This window comes from Mastigoproctus giganteus, chromosome 3 (genome assembly GCF_048544385.1).
Source record: "Mastigoproctus giganteus isolate SK-2022 chromosome 3, ASM4854438v1, whole genome shotgun sequence".
Classification (NCBI taxonomy): domain Eukaryota; kingdom Metazoa; phylum Arthropoda; class Arachnida; order Uropygi; family Thelyphonidae; genus Mastigoproctus; species Mastigoproctus giganteus.
In genome coordinates, this window is record NC_143577.1 from 82,860,475 (window position 1) to 82,879,839 (window position 19,365).

The 19,365-nt window shown below is 39.4% G+C and overlaps 1 protein-coding gene across 1 annotated transcript in view; it reads right to left on the reverse strand.

Moving 5' to 3' along the window:
• LOC150088118 (ribose-phosphate pyrophosphokinase 2-like) overlaps positions 1-18,352 on the reverse strand; it is an 81,141-nt gene extending 62,789 nt beyond the window's left edge. Inside the window, exon 1 of the mRNA XM_090370579.1 lies at positions 18,231-18,352. Coding sequence (XP_090226705.1) covers positions 18,231-18,352 — 122 coding nt within the window. The remainder of the gene's footprint in view (positions 1-18,230) is intronic.
• Positions 18,353-19,365: the final 1,013 nt, after the last annotated feature.

The window sequence follows — 19,365 nt, forward strand, 5'->3', positions numbered from 1 at the left end:
CTATTGACAGCATTCCCTCAACAACCAGAAATAAACACATTTTCTTCCTGAAATTACAATGCTCCAATGATTGCTTCCCTTTAAATCAAGCCTAATCTTTCTTCTAACATTTCACATTAGCATTAGTAGAGGCATATGATGCAAAAAAAGCAAGCTTATACAGTATCAGCCAAAAAAAAAATCCATTTCACACAACCATTCGCTCTAAAAGTTTGTCCAGTTCTTCCTTGAATTTATTTAAGCTATCAACTTTAACGACGACTGATGGAAGTTTGTTCCAGCAATCAACCACCCAGTGGCTAGAGGCAAATTTACGAACATCTATTCTACAACTGTCCTTCCTCAATTTGAATTTATGCCCTTCAGGTTTGTAATCTGAGCAAGAGGAAGAATCCCATCAGCATAGGGCCTGCTCAACCCATTCAAGGTCTTATCTTTCCTTCCCAAAACAATTAAAAATTAAAATGCAATACATAAACATATTAAATTTATACAAGGTTTTTTTTTCTTACATAACGAAATGTCACCTGGTTGTTAGATGCCAGCGTTGAGGTGGTTATATTGTTATAATTTTGTTACCTTATGACCATCCCAATAAACAAACATAACATACACATGACGTGGTTTATAGTGTCTTTCTTTTAAACAAGTATTTCCAAATATTTCCGATTTATTCTTGCAGTCCAAGTCAGCTGTCTGCACAGTAGCATCATCACCTGCCCAGATGATGATGACTTAAAAACTGTCGGGATAGCAGTATTCTGCACCCTGACAGAAACCTGACAACAAAACCTGATTGACATGTGTACCCCCCCCCAGGACTACCCCGCCATGTGTAGGAACCTGGGGCACAACCATGTAGGGGAGGGAGATGTACAGGCAGTCAGCGAAGCAGATTAGCTGAAAAATATCAGTAAGCTAGTAGCAGGGGTGCAATGTAGAATAAATGAATGAGAATGAAAGACAGAATGAATAGGCTCGGCACAGAGTGAATTGGGAATTATGGTAAAAGGGAATAAATGTCTGTTTGGTGAAAGAAAGAGTGGCACAAAGAGAGTGAATAAGTGTTATAGTGAATGGGAATGAGTGGAAGAGCAAATGTAATTGGCCGAAAGAACACAAAGTTAATAATAACTTAACTTACTTTATATACTAACAACACAAACACTATCACTGCATTCTCCCCTGGCCTGCAAAAAACTTGCAGCTAGGCCTGCACTGTAACTGAAGCATAACATTAAGTTGAGGTGCCCAGAGAGTGGAGTGCAGGGCATAGAAAGCAAGAGTCGAACAAATGAAATGAAAGCCAAAAGAACAAATGAGAGTGTAAGTGTGTGAGAAAAAGAACACAAACCATAAATGTTGCTAACCCTAGTTTTAATATTTTATATTCTTGCTTATTTAGCTTAACTATTATGCATTAGTATTTAAATTTACATCAAACACCATTACATCCCCCCCACCCTGGTGTGTGCAAAAAAGATGACTGAGTGAGATGAATAAAAATAAAAATAAAATAAATAAATAAAATATATATAAAAATAAATAAATAAAATTAAAAAATAAAAATAATAATTTTATATATATATATATAACCTAACAGAATATATATATATATATATATATATATATTATAAAATATAAGAAAAAAGTATAAAAATAGAATGCAGATTATGAATGAAGTAAATGTGTTTCTCTCCCACCCTCCACTGCCAGCTAATATATCCTACCCACAGAGCAGGATGGGCAGTTTGAAGGGGGGGAGAGACTGAAGACTGGTGGGGCTCATCCCCACTGACCTCTTTGGGGATGCCTACTCTATCGTCCCCATCCTTCAACCTGTTTCCTCCCCAGTCTTCAGTCTCCCCCCCTCTCCTCACTAAACCCACCCTCCACTGCCAGCTAACACATCCTACCCGCAGAGCAGTTTGACCATGCTACCGGAATCGACACAACATGGCATTGACGATCTGAACTGGGTACTCTAACCCGGTTCCCTTTAAAACCTCATCCCCAGGCAGGGAAGGGAGGAGACAGGTTTCTGTCTCGTCCTCTCCCTGCTTCCCCCATACTTTGCCTGGCGGGGCTCGTCCCCACTGACCTCTTTGGGGATGCCTACTCTATCATCCCCATCCTTCTACCTGTTTCCTCCCCAGTCTTCAGTCTCCCCCCCCCCCCTCTCTCTCTCTCTCTCTCACTAAACCAACCGAGTACGCCCCTAACAATGCCACCAAATTCTAATCAACATCTAAATTCTACCGCTTCCTTGTAAATCTCTTTCAGCCTTTCCAAATTCCAGTGTTGTCCCTTTTTTTTTTTTTTTTTAGGCTTAGCCACTGAACTCCTTGGAAACTAAGTGATAGAGTCTGCCAGAGTACTTAAATAATCTACTGAGTACCTGACCTGCCTCCTCGTGGCAATGTGTGGGCAACAGTAGGTTCCAATAGGGGCCCAACAGCTAAGTGGTCAGAGAAACAACAGAACATAACACTACACAACAAACCACTCCCCACACACTTTTTAAATAATCCCAGGGGCTCACATCTGGTGAGTATGGGCTTGGCACACCCAGGGTCCTGGCTGGATATCAACATTCTTCTCTTTCTTGGTGATTCCCTTCTACTTTTGACTCTCTCTCTCTTGGGGTGGCTCGGGAGGTTTTTTTTTTTTTTTTTTTTTTTTTTTGGCTGGTGGGGCGCATAAGCCTTGGATTTCCTTGCACCATATAGCTAATAATAATAATAAAATCTCTGGCCTCCACAGAGTTCTGTGTCACTTACAAAAAATACAACGCAGAGATGGAGGAACCCCTGGTGCCATTAGACAACTAACACACTACACTTTAGTGGTATCATCATCGTCCTCCACACACCATATGGAAAACGCCAGGGTTCGAATCCCGTCGAGGACGCGAGGAACTTTAATAGACTTTTTTCACTCCGTGGCTGAGTTAGTCGGTCTCATGCTTAGATAGCAAGATTTTTCCCCAGAAACTTGGGTTTTTTTCGTCCAGCAAAACAGGCAAAGCAACCAGACGCGTGACGCTAATATAATAAATTTGATTTTTTTTTTTAGTCCAAGTCAGTTAATTTCAATATGCACATTAGCATTAGCATTAGCAAAGGCATTTGATGCAAGAAAGCAAGCTTATGCAACATCACCCAAAAAATAAAAAATAACCACTTCCACTTCACCCCTCTGTATGTTCGAAATATCTGTCCAGCTGAGCCTTAAACTTATTTAGGCTATCAACTTCCACGACAAGGGATGGAAGTCTGTTCCACCAACCAACCACCCACTGGCTAAAGGCAAATTTCCTCACGTCCATCCTACATCTGTCTTTCCTCTGCGCCTCCGTAGCCAGGTGGGAAGGAGCAGCAGTGCGTAGCACACGCTTCTTGATTAGACCGGGGTTCGAGCCCGTCACCACCAAATACGAAGGATGCGGAAAGGTCAGGAATGACCACCGCATATTCACGGAGCAATATGGCCTTAGTTGCTAATGCTCCTAAAAACCAAATAACAACAACATCTTTCTTCAATTTGAATTTATGCCCTCTCAGGTGATTATTCTGAGCAAGAGGAAGAATCACATCAGCATTGAGCATGCTCAAACCATTCAAGGCTTTATACACCTCTATCGGATCACCTCGCTGGTGCCTAGTTTCCAGACACTGTAATTTGCAAAACTTAAGCCTTTCTTCGTAAGAGCACCCCTTTGTTCCATTCACTAATCTTGTTGCCCTTCTCTGTACTCGTTCCAGCATCTCTACATCCTTCTTGAAATGAGGCCTCCAGACCTGTATACAGTACTCTAGGTGTGGCCTGACCATTGCCTTATACAAGAGAATAATCACCTCCTTATCCCTGCTAGAAAAATTCCTATATATCATCGACAATACACCATGAGCTACTCTTGCAGCCCATATGCACTGCTCAGAAAACTTCATATCTGCCTACACAACAACCCCCAGGTCCCTTTCATTCTCTACCACTGTTGGTGTAGTACCACAGAGTTGATACACTGCTCTGGGGTTGCTGTTTCCCATATGTAGTACTTTACTACATTTGTCAATGTTAAACTTCATTTGCCACCTCTCAGCCCATCTGCTCAACTTAACTAGATCCTGTTGCAGCAGCGTACTGTCATTAGTGTCCTTAACAACCCTGCCAACCTTTGAATGAATCGTCTGCAAACTTTGATATTAAGCTTGATATACCATCATCAATATCATTTATAAATACAGAAAATAATAATGGACCCAATACTGAACCCTGAGGGACTCCACTAATAACATTAGTCCACGATGAGCAGTGTCCATTGATTACCACTCTCTGTCTTCTCCACCTCAACCACCCCTTTATCCATAGCAGCAATTTGCCTCCAATGCCACACTGCTCCAATTTGTGCAGCAGTCTTCCATGTGCAACAGTATCAAAAGCCTTTCTAAGATCCAAGTATATAATATCAAAGTTATTCCCTGCATCCAGTTCTTTTGTGACTGCATCATAGTATCCAATCAAATTGGTCAGGCAAGACTTCCCCTTAACAAAACCATGCTGTGTCTGAGCTATCACTGAAGTCTTGTCTAGATGATCCTGCAGTGCTTCTTTAACCAGTGCCTCCATTAATTTTCCGGGAACAGAAGTTAAACTAACAGGTCTATAATTACTTGTGTTGCCCTTTGATCCTCCTTTGTGAATTGGAGTCACATTTGCACATCTCCAGTCCATGGGTACTTCTCCTGAGTCTAAGGAAGCTCTCATAATTATGGCTAAGGGTGTGCTTACTTCCTTTGCTGCCTCCTTTAATATAACTGGATAGATCCCATCCACCCCAGGTGCCTTTCTTGTATTTATCTTCAACAATTTCTAGGCGTCTCCGTAGCCAGGTGGGAAGGAGCAGCAGTGCGTAGCGCACGCTTCTTGATTAGACCGGGGTTCAAGCCCTTCACCACCAAATACGGAGGATGCGGAAAGGTCAGGGAATGACCACCGCATATCCCGGAGCAATATGGCCTTAGTTGCTAATGCTCCTAAAAACTAAAAAAATAACACACAAATCAACAATTTCTCCTCCACTTGACTCAGTTATTACAAGATTCTCTAGCTTACTGCCAGAGTTGAATACACCTCTGGCATTCCCCTCACTGAATAACTCCTCGTGTGTGAATGTCGATGCAAAATATTCATTTAGTTTGTTAGCTACCTGAGCAGGATCATCAACAGTTGACCCATCGATATCAAGCGGATCAATCTGATTCATCCCCTTCCTTCTAGAGTTTACATAAGTAAAGAACTCTTTGCTGTTTTTCTTTGCATCCCTTGCCAAAGATTTCTCGTAATCTGCCTTCGCCTGCCTAACCTCCTTTGTAACTTGGTTACAGATCAACTTGTATCTATCATAGGCTTCTGTGTCACGTGTTAATTTGTATGTATCCCATGCATTTTTCTTCTCTGCCATATGTCTCATTAGTTCATCTAACATCCACTTAGGCCTAAACCTTGAACAATATTTCTTAGTTGGTATGTAAAGCCTAGTAGCTTCAAAGATAAGTTCTTTGAATGCTTCCCATTTTGAATTTGCTGTTGGTAACATCATCAGTTGGTCCCACTGTATAGAATTTAAATACTGTCTCAGTCCATTGTAGTCGCCTTTACGAAAGCAGTAACCCTTCCCTTTACCCCTAATGGTAGTTACCTCTTTGAGTAAATCCCACTTCAGCACACTGTGATCACTGCCACACATATTGAAGGTCGAGTAAATTTTGCTGATATGTCCATAAAATTCGGCTTACATTTTCCTAATAATATGTACAGTATAAACAAACAGTAAAAATTCATGACTTATAATTTAAAAAAAAAAAAAAAAAACGAGCTAAGGGGAACAATTTATGTTCGAACCGAAACCACATTTATTATTACTGCAATCAATTCACGGTAACAAACATAATACCCACTGCTTTAGCTACAATATACGATATATGGATAGCCTATGTGATATCAAAAAAAAAAAAAAAAGGAAAAAAATGAGAGAGAGATAATAGTTTCCGGATTTCTATTGGTCTGATTTTAAAAGTTTGAAAAGGCTCGACAAATTGTTCTACTTCTAAACGAAATAGCCCCTGGGGCTCACATCTGGTGAGTATGGGCTTGACACTTGGGTTACCATCCGTCCTCTTTTAACCGGATTTTTTGTCTAAAATTTTTGTCCAGGTGGATTTTTATAAATTTATCAAAATGTCCGGATTTTTATATTATACGCCATTTTTTTATGCAAGCTCGAAGAAAACTACCGAGTTACGTTATACAGTTATACGTTTTTCGGAATAGGAGACGATTCTTCTATTCGAATTTCCGTGTTGACAATTAGGCGGAACACCCCGACGACGCTCAATTTAGTGCTTGAGATTGTTACCAACCCACGCCTGCTTTGGAATTTACGCACATATAAATTTTATATAGTCTAGCAATATAATATTTTGGTTTAGAGAGTAGATAACGCGTGAAGGTCATAATATTTTGGTTTAGAGAGTAGATAACGCGTGAAGATCAGATGGTGTGCTAGAAAAAGATATATAAATTACAGGAATTCCAGCATGTCAAATAAATATTGACAGTTAGAGGGACTGTTTTCTCTAGAAATTGATTGCAGCATATGAAAACGTGGATTTCAGCTGTGTACACACCAAATTGATCGAAAGTTGCGTATTGTCGACTAAATTTGGTATACTTATCAACGATCCAATCAAGAGGCAGACACTAGTTTATATAATACCAAAGTTTACCTTTTTTTTAAAATACTGTTTTTCACTTTAATTACAAAAAATATTTATTATCCATCTTTATACCTGTAGGTACTTTTCTGCAATTAGGTTAGTTTAGTGTGAATGTAAAACATAATCTAACCTTAATAAAATTTATGCTTCACTACTTACAATAAAAAATATTTATTATTATTTCAATTATAAAAATTAATATTATAAAGACTATACTTCCCCTAAAATGCTTAAAAGGAAGTGTATGTTTACAGTAGAGATGAAAAACAAATTTCCATGTTTTGTATCTGGCCGAGAGGAATGGGAAGCTGAATGTAAAGTTTGCAGAATGGGGACATATGTTTCAGTAGCCAATAAAGGGGTTGGTGATTTGAAGCATCACATTGAAACTGAGAAGTACAAGAAAGCAATTCAAGATGAGGCCTCTTCGGGAAAAGTTACAGGTTTTTTTCTCAAAGCTGTCGGTAAAATAGAATATGATCTGGTTGCTGCAGAGGGTATCTTTGCTTTTCACACTGTTAAACATCATAGTAGTTACAAATCAATGGATTGCACAACTGTCATGTTAAAAAATGTATTTTTTGATTCTGAGATAGCAAAAGGATTTTCCTGCGCTAGAACCATGACAGAAGCCATTGTAAACTTTGTACTTGCAAATCATTCTCTTAATGTTACTGTAAAAACTTTAAAAGAAAATAAAATTGCATACTGTGGGGTTTCAACTGATGGAAGTAATCATGGTTCTGAAAAAATCTTCCCATTAATTATTCAGTATTTTGATGTAAATGAAGGAGGGTACAAACAAAATTAATTGAATTACAGAAGATGCCTAACGAGACTGCAGATACCATTTCTACGTATTAAAGAAACTCTTGAAAAAAAATGGTTTGTGTGAAAAATGTATTTCATTCACTGGGAACAATTGCAATACAATGCTTGGAGGACTGAAACGAAATGAAGAAGGGAATAATGTCTTTGCAAAATTAAAGAAATTGTTGCATAACAAGACTTTGATTGGAGTGGGCTGCCCTGCACATATTTTGAACAATTGTCTTCAGAATGCCGCAGAACTTTGGGAAGTTGATGTAGAGAACATTGTTTTTAAAATTTACCAGTATTTTCATAATTATACAGTCCGGACTGAAGAGCTTAAGGAATACTGTGAGTTTGTTGAGATTGCATATAGACAGCTCCTTTCTCACAGCAAGACGAGATGGCTTTCATTATTTCCAAGCTTCACAAGGCTCATAGATATGTTTCTAGCTTTACAGGCTTATTTTCTGTCCAAGAAAAACCTCCCATTGTGATTAAAAGGTTCTTTGAAAATGGATTTAGTGAGATTCATCTTTGATTCATGCAATCACTTATGAGTGTATCCCATACACACATACAACGAACTGAAAGGGAAAGTAAGCTGCAGAAGTGCTAGATGTCTTAGTTTCAGTGAAAGAAATTATCTCGAAACGGATGGATCACAACTTCATGCCATTAAGAGTAAAGGAAATGCTACACAAAAACATGATGAAGGACTTGTACTTGAATGTGAAAAATTTTCTAGTGATACAAAAAATCTGTATAGAAATTGCATGGAATATTTAGATAAGTGGCTTCACCATATGGAATCCATTTCCTGTTTTATGTGGATGAAAATGGATGCAGTACCAAGCTGGAACGATGCAGAATGTTCTATTTCCTACTTGATTGACAAAGGGGTAACAATTGATGACGTTAAGTGTTTTGACCAATTTAACAATTTGAAGAAATTTTTTGAGGGTCAAATGAATAATAAAAACTTTAAAAACATGCTTATACATGAAAAGTGGGCCAAATATTTTAGTAATTCAAAAAATATTGAATTCCATTCAGAAATGGAATTCAATTCCTCCTCACAATGCAAATGTAGAGAGAGTATTCTCTCTAATGCAAAGTCAGTGGACGAAAGAAAGGAATAGGTTAAATGTCAATTCTGTAAAAGGTATTTTGTTTTTGCAGTACAATTTCAAACATATGCCATGCATTGATTTTTACACATATTTGAGAGGCAATCCAGAGCTATTGAAAGAAATAATTTCTCAAGACAAATATGAACCCTAATCCTAAAGATCAGTAAATGTGGTTTACATTGTCTTTATTTTATTATTTGCATAATATATTTCTCCTCTTTTCTGTCCTCTTTTTTAATCCAAGATGAACTTTTTGTCCTCTTTTTTTATTCGCCCCAAAACATGTAAATGTCCTCTTTTTATGAGTGCAGAAGATGGTAACCCAGGGTGCTGGACATCATCATTCTTCTCTTTCTTGGCGATTTTCTTCTCTCTCTCTCTCTCTCTCTCTCTCTCTCTCTCTCTCTCTCTCTCTCTCTCTCTCTCTCTCTCTCTCTCAGGGTAACTCGGATTTTTTTTTTTTTTTTTTTTTGTTTGCCTGGTGCCGCAAAAGCCTCAGGCTTCCTTGCACCATATGGCTAAAAAAAAAAAAAAATTAAAAAAAAGAGTATAAAATTTCATGAAAATCCATCTACTGGGAATCGAGTTGTTGTACGTGGACTGATGGACAAAAAAAAATAATTGACAAATTTCTATTGGCCGAATTTAACGAAATTCGGGAAGCCTTGATAAATCTTCTTAAAGGCCCAAATTTGAAATTTTATGAAAATTCATCCAACAGGAGATTATTATTATTATTATTATTATTATTATTATTATTATTATTATTTATTGTAAACAAATTCTCTTGATAAAAATAAATTGTATTGTATTATTATTATTATTAGCCATATGCTGCAAGGAAGCCTGAGGCTTATGCTGCACCAAAAATAAATAAATAAATAAAATAAAATAATCACCCTGAGAGAGAAGGGAATCACCAAGAAAGAGAAGAATGATGATATCCAGCTGAGGACCCTGAGTGTGCCAAACCTAAACTCGCCAGATGTGAGCCCCTGGGGCGAACAGGAAGACGATAAGGAGAATTACCCATATACGCTAACGCTTCTAAAAAATTAACTTGAAGAAACCAAAAGCGTATTACTTAATATAAAAATAATTCGTAATGCCAATAAACAGATTCGCACTCTATTATACAAGATCATTCCTTGTCTAAAAGCAGTGCAGCTTCAAAAATATGACCTTGAGAGACAGATAAGTCGATCGAACAGTACTCACGAAAATGGTGCACATCAATATGAAGTATCGCCACCACGAACTGCGATACAATTGACCAAACATCGCGGGAGTCAATCGAGAAGGTGTTGAATGTCATATTAATGAACATCCGGCATGCTTCTTGCGTTTTTGGTATGAGTTGGGAAACAACGGCAGTGGACCGAGAGGGGAGGTCAGTTAACGTCCCATCACATCTCAAATGGGTTCGATAGGTGATAGAGATAGATCTGATGAAAGTGCAGGCAAAAAAAGCATGTCAACATAGGGTGTCTGCGCGGTAGCACAGTGGTATCGTCACCGTTCGCCCCAAACTGGGAGGAAAAGGCCAGGGTTCGAATTTCATCGATGACGCGAGGGAATTTTATGGGCTTTTTTTCATTCCGTGGCTGAGTTAGTTGGTCTCAGGAGTAGCGAGCAAACTTTCCTCCCTTCGCAGAAACTGCGGTTTTTTCATCCAGCAAAACAGGCAAATCGACCAGAGAACACATGCAATTTACAGACAAAAATACGGGTTTATGTAATCAATTACGGGTAACCATAATATAATAATATAAATGTCCACATAACATAGAAAGCAATGGACCGGGTGCCTTTCCCCCTGCGAGGTCGCCAGGTGCCAGCACTCCACAATCAATATAACAAAATTCTACCCCGGGGCTCACATCTGGTGAGTATGGGCTTGGCACACAAAGGGTTCTGAGGTGGATATTATCATTCTTCTCTCTCTCTCTCTCTCTCTCTCTCTCTCTCTCTCTCTCTCTCTCTCTCTCTCTCTCGCAGGGTAACTCGGAATTTTTTTTGGCTAGTGCAGAATGAGCGAAACCGTGAAACACAAGTAGTTGCTCTTGACATCTCAAAGGCTTTCGATCGTGTTTGGCATAAAGGTCTTCTAAACAAGCTTCCATCTTATGGTTTGCCAACTGTTTCTACTAATTGGTTATCCAGTTTTCTCTCTGATCGCTCACTGAGGGTGAGGGTAGATGGCTCTCTGTCTTCTAACTTCTCCACTAATGCCGGTGTTCCCCAAGGTTCAGTTCTTTCCCCCACTCTTTTCCTCTTGTATATTAATGATCTTCTTCCATTGACTGGAAATCCTATCCATAGTTTTGCCGATGACAGCGCATTCCATTCCGGTTTCCATTTTTAGAAATCTTGCCCGGTTCAATCAGTTTCAACTTCTCGAAAATCTGCTACCAATTCCTTAAATGCCGATCTTCAGGTAATTCTCCAGTGGGGCAAAGACAACTTAGTCGATTTCAACCCTTCTAAACCTCAGTCTTGTCTTATATCTCGCAAAAAGGATTCTTCTGCTCCTATGCTTATCTTTAGTGACACTCCGATTTCTAGGCAAAATGATATATCTCTTTTGGGGATTACCCTGACTTCTAATTTCTCTTGGCACAAGCACATTACAAATATTGCTTCCTCTGCATCTAAAAAACTTGGTTTCCTCTTTCGCTCTCGGCGTTGCTTTTCTTCCAAACAGCTGCTCACTCTGTATAAATCGCAAATCCGCCCTGCCATTGAATATTGTTCCCACACCTGGGGTGGTGCCCCCAAAACCTCTCTCAGGCTTCTTGATTCCATTCAGAAGAGGGCAATTAGGTTAATTAATGATTCATCTCAAACAAAGTCTCTCCACTCGCTGTCTCATAGACGTACTGTTTCTGCTGCATGCCTCTTCTACAGATACTTCCATGGGCACTGTTCTTCTGAATTGGCTTCTATAATTCCCGTTCTCTCTTTCAAAACAGTCCGAACACGTGCTGCCACCAGCCAACATCCATTTACTGTCCAACTTCAAACTCACAGAACCAACTTTTCATCTTCCTCGTTTATTCATTCAACTGCCGTTTTCTGGAACAACCTTCCTTCATACGTATTTCCTGAAAATTACAGTCCACAGAAGTTGGAGTCCAAAGTCAACAAATATCTTCTTTCGTCTTCTCAACCTCCAACCCAAGCACGGTACTAAGTAGTATAGGTTCTAATACCTCTCGGGTTTGGGGTTTACATAAAAAAAAAAAAAAAAGCTTCAGGCTTCCTTCCACTATATGGCTAATAATAATAATAATAATAATAATAATGATAATGATAAGTATTGCTACCACCAAGTACTTGGTAGCAATACCCGTCAGGAGGTGGAACCCCCCAATCAAGGAGAAATAATATAAGAGAAATAGTAATAATAATAACATACTCCTTTGGGTTCATAGATTGGACTAACACCGAGCTGGAGGATATCATGAGAAAGACAAGGACAATGATGACCAAAAGCCGCCAACACCATCCAGTGTCAGCCGTGAAGAGACTGACAATTGCTCGGAAAGGATGAGGAAGGTGCCTGATAAACCTCATCGAGCAACAAAAAACAGCGTTTGCTAACCTGAAGGATTACTTCCAGAAACGCACAACAGCACTCCACTAGGCCATAAGGAATATAGACAAGTGGTATACCCCACTCAACCTAAGTGAGGAGTCCCCTTCCAACCAGAAGGCACAAAAGAAGCTAGAAAGATGAGCAGAGAAGACACTCCATGGCAGACACTACAATGATCTCCATCAAGATCACATAGATAAAATTGCTTCCGATGCATGGCTCACGAGCGAGACGCTCTTCCCCGAGACTGAAGGATTTATGCTCGCCATTCAAGACCAGGTAATAAACACCAGAAACTATAGAAAATACATTGCCAAGGAACCCGGAGTGTCCGATGACACATGTCAACGATGCCACCTGGCCTCAGAAACGATCCAACACATCACCGCGTAATGCAAGGTTGTTACTCAGACTGAGTACACCCATAGACACGACCAGGTAGCCAGTATAATACAGAAGCTAGCAAGGAAATACCAGTTGATCTAAGAAAGTGTACAGTACTACAAGTACGAATGCACAGTCTGTGCTGGGAACGCACCATAATAACGGATAGGACAATTCCGCACAACAGACCGGACATAACCCTTGTGGACAAGAAGGAAAGGGCTACCTAACTAATTGACATAGCGGTATCCAACACTGGCAACATGAAGAAAACCCATGGGGAAAAATCAGGAAGTACACGAACCTAAGACAGGAAATCAAAGAGATGTGGCATATGCAACAAGTAACGACCATCCCGATCATCGTGTCAACCACATGTATCATGCCAAAGACTCTACAAAACAGCCTAGCAGCAATAGGTCTCCCAGCGAACACCTACAAGATATTCCAGAAAGTTGCAATCGTGAACACCTATAGAATAGTCAGAGATGACAAAAACCACCCTGTGTACTTGATAGCAATACCCTTCACAAGGTGGAATCCCCAATCAGGGAGAAATGATATAACAATAATAACACATATACTTACACACCTCCATACATACACTTGGCCTTATGCCTTTTCAGATGCTACAATTAAAACAAACACACCTTGCCATTGTGTAGGCACTATCAGGATATTGTATTTCCCTGCTGGAAAAGTGTCTGCGCTCGTAGCACAGTGGTATCGTCACCGTCCTCCCCACACAGGGTGGAGAAGGCCCAGGTTCGAATCCCGTCGATGACGTGAGGAACTTTAATGGGCTTCTTTTTTCACTCCTTGGCCGAGTTAATCGGTCTCAAGCGTAGATAGCAAGATTTTTTCCGCATAAACTGGGCGTTTTTTTGTCCAGCAAAATAGGCAAATCAGCCAAAGTACACACGCAATTTACAGACTCAAAACACATGGGTAAATGTAATCAATTATGAGTGATCCTAATAAATAATTTGTTGTTTTGTTATGGTGCTGGAAAATACTATTGGGATTATGAAGAAATTTCGGTTGTCAGGAATCACGAGATGCTGTTCAATAAGTGATACCCTTAGAGGCATCATCTCATGGGAGCACAGCTAGCAAATCCTCTAACAAAAATAACGAATTACCCCTGAATACTCCTGAATATGTGCATAACCTTCAAAAAATGTAACTTTCAAAAATTCAGAAACTACTGTGTCACCAAGGATCTTGGATTTATGAGGTTCTACAGCATATAAACCTTGTGTATATTCAATATTAATATACACCAGGTTTATAGGAATCGAATTATCTAAAAATACGGGTCTAAGCTATTTAAATAAGTTTATCCTCGAATCCATGTAACTCGAACCCCTCTAAATTTAGGAGTGCTATACACAAATAAACATATTATATTAACCTTCCTGCTTTTGGGTAGCCTTCTCTTTATGCCCTCGGACGATTGGACATACCCACTAAAGACGAAAATACCCATCTGCAACGCGTCCAATTATTGGAGCCTGCGGATTATCCACTCCGGAGGACTTTTGCTACTTGGTTTCTTCAACAGAAACGGTTCGCAAATGCTGACTTCCAGCGGGATCGCTGTTCATGCGACCTCCCGTTCAACGTCCTCTACCGCATGACGAAGGCATTTCGGACCCTGCAATGCTATGTGATTCCGATTCGTCTTTGTGCCCCCTACACCTCCTGCAAGTTCACATCTGGTGAGTATAGGCTTGGCACACCCAGGGTCCTCAGCTGGATATCATCATTCTTCTTTTTCTTGGTGATTCCCTTCTACTCTCTCTCTCTCTCTCTCTCTCTCTCTCTCTCTCTCTCTCGGGGTAATTCAGAAAAATTTTTTTTTTTTTGGCTGGTGCAGCATAAGCCTCAGGCTTCCTTGCACCATATATGGCTAATGATAATAATAATAATAAGTTTGTCGCACTGGTAGTGAATCACCCTGTATATAGATACAAAGTAAAAAATAAATAAATAAATAAAATGAAGGTGAAGTAAAATAAAAAATAAATAAGTAATAAAATAAAATAGAAAAAAAACCACAAAGGATAAATAAAATAAAACCATACCTACAGTTGCCCAGACTGGGATACCGGCTTTGTCTTCCAGTTGGAGACAAAGGCAAGAATCGGTATTGCGTATTCTGAATTGAAAGAGTTTGGAGTTAAAAGAGCCATGTCTGGTTATCATAAATGATGTATAGAGGTTTGCAGAGAACCATAGGGAATTTTTCTTATTGGCAGTAAAGGAGACATCTGGTATAAATTTGTATGTAGTTCTGCCTTTAGGGGTTGTATCCCAACGATCTTGGCAATTTTTTATTAAATCAGACCATATCCGGGCTTTGGTGTCTGCAAGGACATCATTTTGTATTCCGTAGAATTCTATGGAGGTCTGGTGTTTTTGAAAGTAGCAGAAGGAACGATATAAAATGTGCAAGTCCAGCGGTAATACTCTAGCTATGACCTGCAGGGCATCAGTTGAGACAGTTCTGCAGGCACGGAGCATTGTAATAATCACGGATCTTTGCAAGGAGAGTAGTTTTGATTTCAGTTTGAAGTTCTTTATTCTGTCATACCAAACCGAAGCAGGATAGGTTGCAATAGGTATGAATACTGCCATGTAATATAAGAGAAGAACTCTGCATCCAAGCCCCTACTCAGTTCTCATAATCCGAACAATAGCCGTAGTAAATTTCTTGATTTTATCTATTAGGTGGTTTAAGTGGGAGTAAAATTGATTCTATCATCAATGATCACACCAAGAATTTTTAAGTGCTTAACATATGGCATTTGCTTGTTAGCTATTTTCAAGATATGAGGATGATGAATATTTAGTTGACCTTTAAAGATCATGAGCCGGGTTTTGGATGGAGATATTTTAAGTTTGTTGGCAGTTGACGATTCGATGAGATCCTTTAAGACCGAAAAGGCTCTTTCTTGAATTTGTCGCCTGGAGTTGCCTGAGAAGACAATGACAAGGTCATCAGCATATGCAAATTGAGTAGCAAAATCAAAATATCTGGTTAGCCATGTATTCGGAGTAATGTTCCAGAAGAGCGGCCCCAGAACAGAGTCCTGCGGACATCCTCTATTGAGAGCTCGTGTTATGCTGCAGGTTTTTGAAGTAATTTGTATGGATCTGTGATCAAAATAGGCTCGGATAGCTTGGTATAACTGAGGGGAGCATGAGATGTTCCGAAGACTTATGAGGGTGCTCTCCCACCAAAGAAAGTCAAAAGCACCTTCGAAGTCTATGAAGATGACCATTTCATATTTTGATATGGAATTCTGGATGTAATTTTTTAACGCAAGAAGTGCATCTTCACTGGACTTACCCTTAAGGAATCCATACTGGTGAGGTGAAAAGATGTCTTGAGCTTGGAAGAGATCATAGATTCTTGGGGCAAGTAGTCGTTCGTAGAGTTTTTCCAAATTCGATAGGAAAGAGATGGGGGCAGAAGGCTCTGGGGTCTGATGGGGGATTGTGGGGTTTTCTTAGTAGTTTGACTAGTTCTTCCAGAGACAGGGAAAAGTACCACAGAGAAGACATTTGTTGCAGAAGTTTCTCCGAACTTCTTAATGACAGTGTTCTACAGCAAATCAGGTCCATGACATTTTTGGACATTGATTTTATTTAAAGCTGTTTGAAGCTCTTGTTGAATAAACAGGTCAGTATCCACGGTGGAGGAATATTGACGATTGAGGGTTCTTGTTATGGATTGAGTGGGAGAGTCTGTTGACTGATCATCTTGAGGGAAAAGTTTATCCAGAATCATTGTGACAGTATCATGCCAGGTCGTGGTTTCAAAATTGTTAGTTAGTATGGAGTTTTAGATATCATTGGTAGTCACTTTATCTCTGCTAAGTTTATAGAGTAGTCCCCACTGGTTGGAGTTGCCCACAGTGGAGACGAATGACTGCCAGCTAGCTATTTTTTGCTTTGAGATTTCGAGATTATACTGTTTTATGGTTCTGTGTTAATTTCTGATTCTTTGTAGTTTATTGGAACAAGCCCATACTCACCAGATGTGAACCCCTGGGGTTCCCAGAATCAGCAGGACCGATGCAAAAATGTATGGCGGAAAAAAAAACTCGGCATTTACGGAATTTTAAAAAAAAATTCAAAATTTGCCATGAGAGAACTCAGGTATTTCAGGTAATATATGCCTGTAAAAGGGCCCGGGTTCGAATCCCGTCGATGACGCGAGAAACTTTAATGGGCTTTTTTGCACTTCGTAGTTGAGTTACTCGATCTCAGACGTAGTTAGCAACGTTTTTTCCACAGAAACTGTGGTTTTTCGTCCAGAAAAACAGAAAAATCGACCATAGAACACATGCAATTAACAGACATAAGACACAACACGGCATATGTTCGGGTGGCCTAATATAATAGTTTGGTTGTTTTTTTTTTTTTTTTTTTGTAAACTGAAAAGCTGCAAAACAGACTTGTCTGAGAACTCTCTGCCTACCCTCCACCGCAAATCCCGAAAACAGGTTCTGTTAGAATTTTAAATTGCATGTTTTGGATTCATTGTGGACCCATTTGGCAAGGGTTCCAGTCCTCTCCAACTTTTCGCATTGCGCAATTTGGCAGTATGATAGTTACACTGCTGATGCAGCCATTCGCAAATTTTCTCCCATTGTGAATGGCTATTTAATATTTGCTCCCACTAATTGCCGTTGATAGCAAATATTAAAGAGCAATTATCAGAGCAAACATTAACCTATCATTAGTTCACTTCTCTAGTGAAGTGATGACTCGCTAGGCCTTCGCTTCCATAGCATTCGTTTCCGCACCGGTAACAAGCAGTATCGAGAGATGGGGGGGGGAGAGTTTCTCCTGGGACAAACACCGTGGAAGAAGCCCGGAAATTGAGTCCCGAACTCCTACGAGGAAAGACAAGTCAGCTCGTTGAGATTGTTTTTTCCAGGGGCCTCTTGCTGACTCTAAGATCCTTCTGGTAACGCATCGTGATATTTGCTGATCCCCACCACGTCTTGCATTACATGATTTGTGGATGGTCCCTATGTGGCTAAAATCTATTATTTGGGTACCACTTGTCTCCGCGCAGAGGGCATGGTCGTAGAACGGAGTAATTGTACGGTCGAGTTCTGTGATTGGGTGATTACTGTGAAGACGTTTTCTTTCTGATTGTTTTGTGTCGTCGATGCAGGGGGTACTTAGCTTAGGTAGGGTGTTTATCTCCCCCCATCCTGCTGTTTTAAAATTGGAAAACGAGTTCCCAATTTTAAAACAGCGGCAAGTGGGGGTATAAACATCCTAGGCATATTAACCTAGGAGGCCAGATTGCGGGGGAAAACAGTGAGTGGCACCTACCGATCACTGCCTTCTTCCTGAATTTTAGTCGAAGTATGGAGTGGTACCCAAGATCTGAATTTTAACCTCCTAAGTTTGTTAACAAATACATGAGAACTGTACCAAACATTAAAATAGTTTATCATTTAAAATAATTATTAATCAATTTCTGTAGCGATTTCCACTTACTGTGTTTCTCCGTTGCTGAACTTCTTTAAAACAGCATTTCCTAATTCTAATTCTAGTTGATCAGCTACTTTTTCTGCTAATTGTCTATGTGAGGAACCACTGAATATTTTTATACTACGCATATTAAAAACGTAAAATTACAATTAAAATTCTGAATTCAGTTGCAGTATGTTCAGAATATGGAACATTATAATCATACTAACTAAGCACCATTCCCACGCCTAGGGAAATAATGTAATTCGTTATAATACACGAAACACATAAAATTTAAATTAAAAATAATGAGATGCAAACAGAAACCTTCAACGAAAGCACGAAGGCAAGAGCACGATACTTCGATTTCGTGTAATACTTAGTTCTATGCACTTAGAGATTACTGACAGCTGCATTGTACCTCGCGATAAAAGATTGAGCTTGTTGTTACACGTTCAAGATTAAAATATTGTGTAGCAGAGCACAGTATCCTTGGCTAAGTAACGAAGTCACACTGGGTATGGAAACACGTATAAGTAAAGCGAAATTAAATAAAGAATAAAAAGTTAAACCAAGAAAGTTTAATATAGTTTAATAAAAAAAAAAAATTGTAGCTTAAATTCGGTAAAATTTAAGCTAAAATTTTTGTCGGCTTTTTTGGCTTTTTTTTTTTTTTTGCATGAAATAAACAAAAAGTGAGATTTGTTAGAGTAATGGAAACACAGGCGGATTAGTCGTGGTCAGCCCTAGTGACTCCCAACAATTTTGGCTCCATTTATTTTATTTATTTATTTTTGAATAAAAGCCATGGCCCCGCCTAGAGACCCAGGATGATCCGCTTCTAGGTGGGGAACGCTTTTTTAAGTGCGTGGAAAATAACCCCGGGGGCTCACATCTGGTGAGTATGGGCTTGGCACGCCCAGGGTCCTGAGCTGGATATCATCATTCTTCTCTTTCTTGGTGATTCCCTTCTACTTTTGACTCTCTCTCTCAGGGTTACTCGGGAACTTTTTTTTTTTCCCCTGGTGCAGCATAAACCTCAGGCTTCCTTGCATCATATGGATATTAATAATAATAATAATAAAGAAGAAAATTCCACCTTTTCCCCCACTACAAGAAACTATCTCGATATTATTCATTTTGCTGCCCATTGCCACTTGCA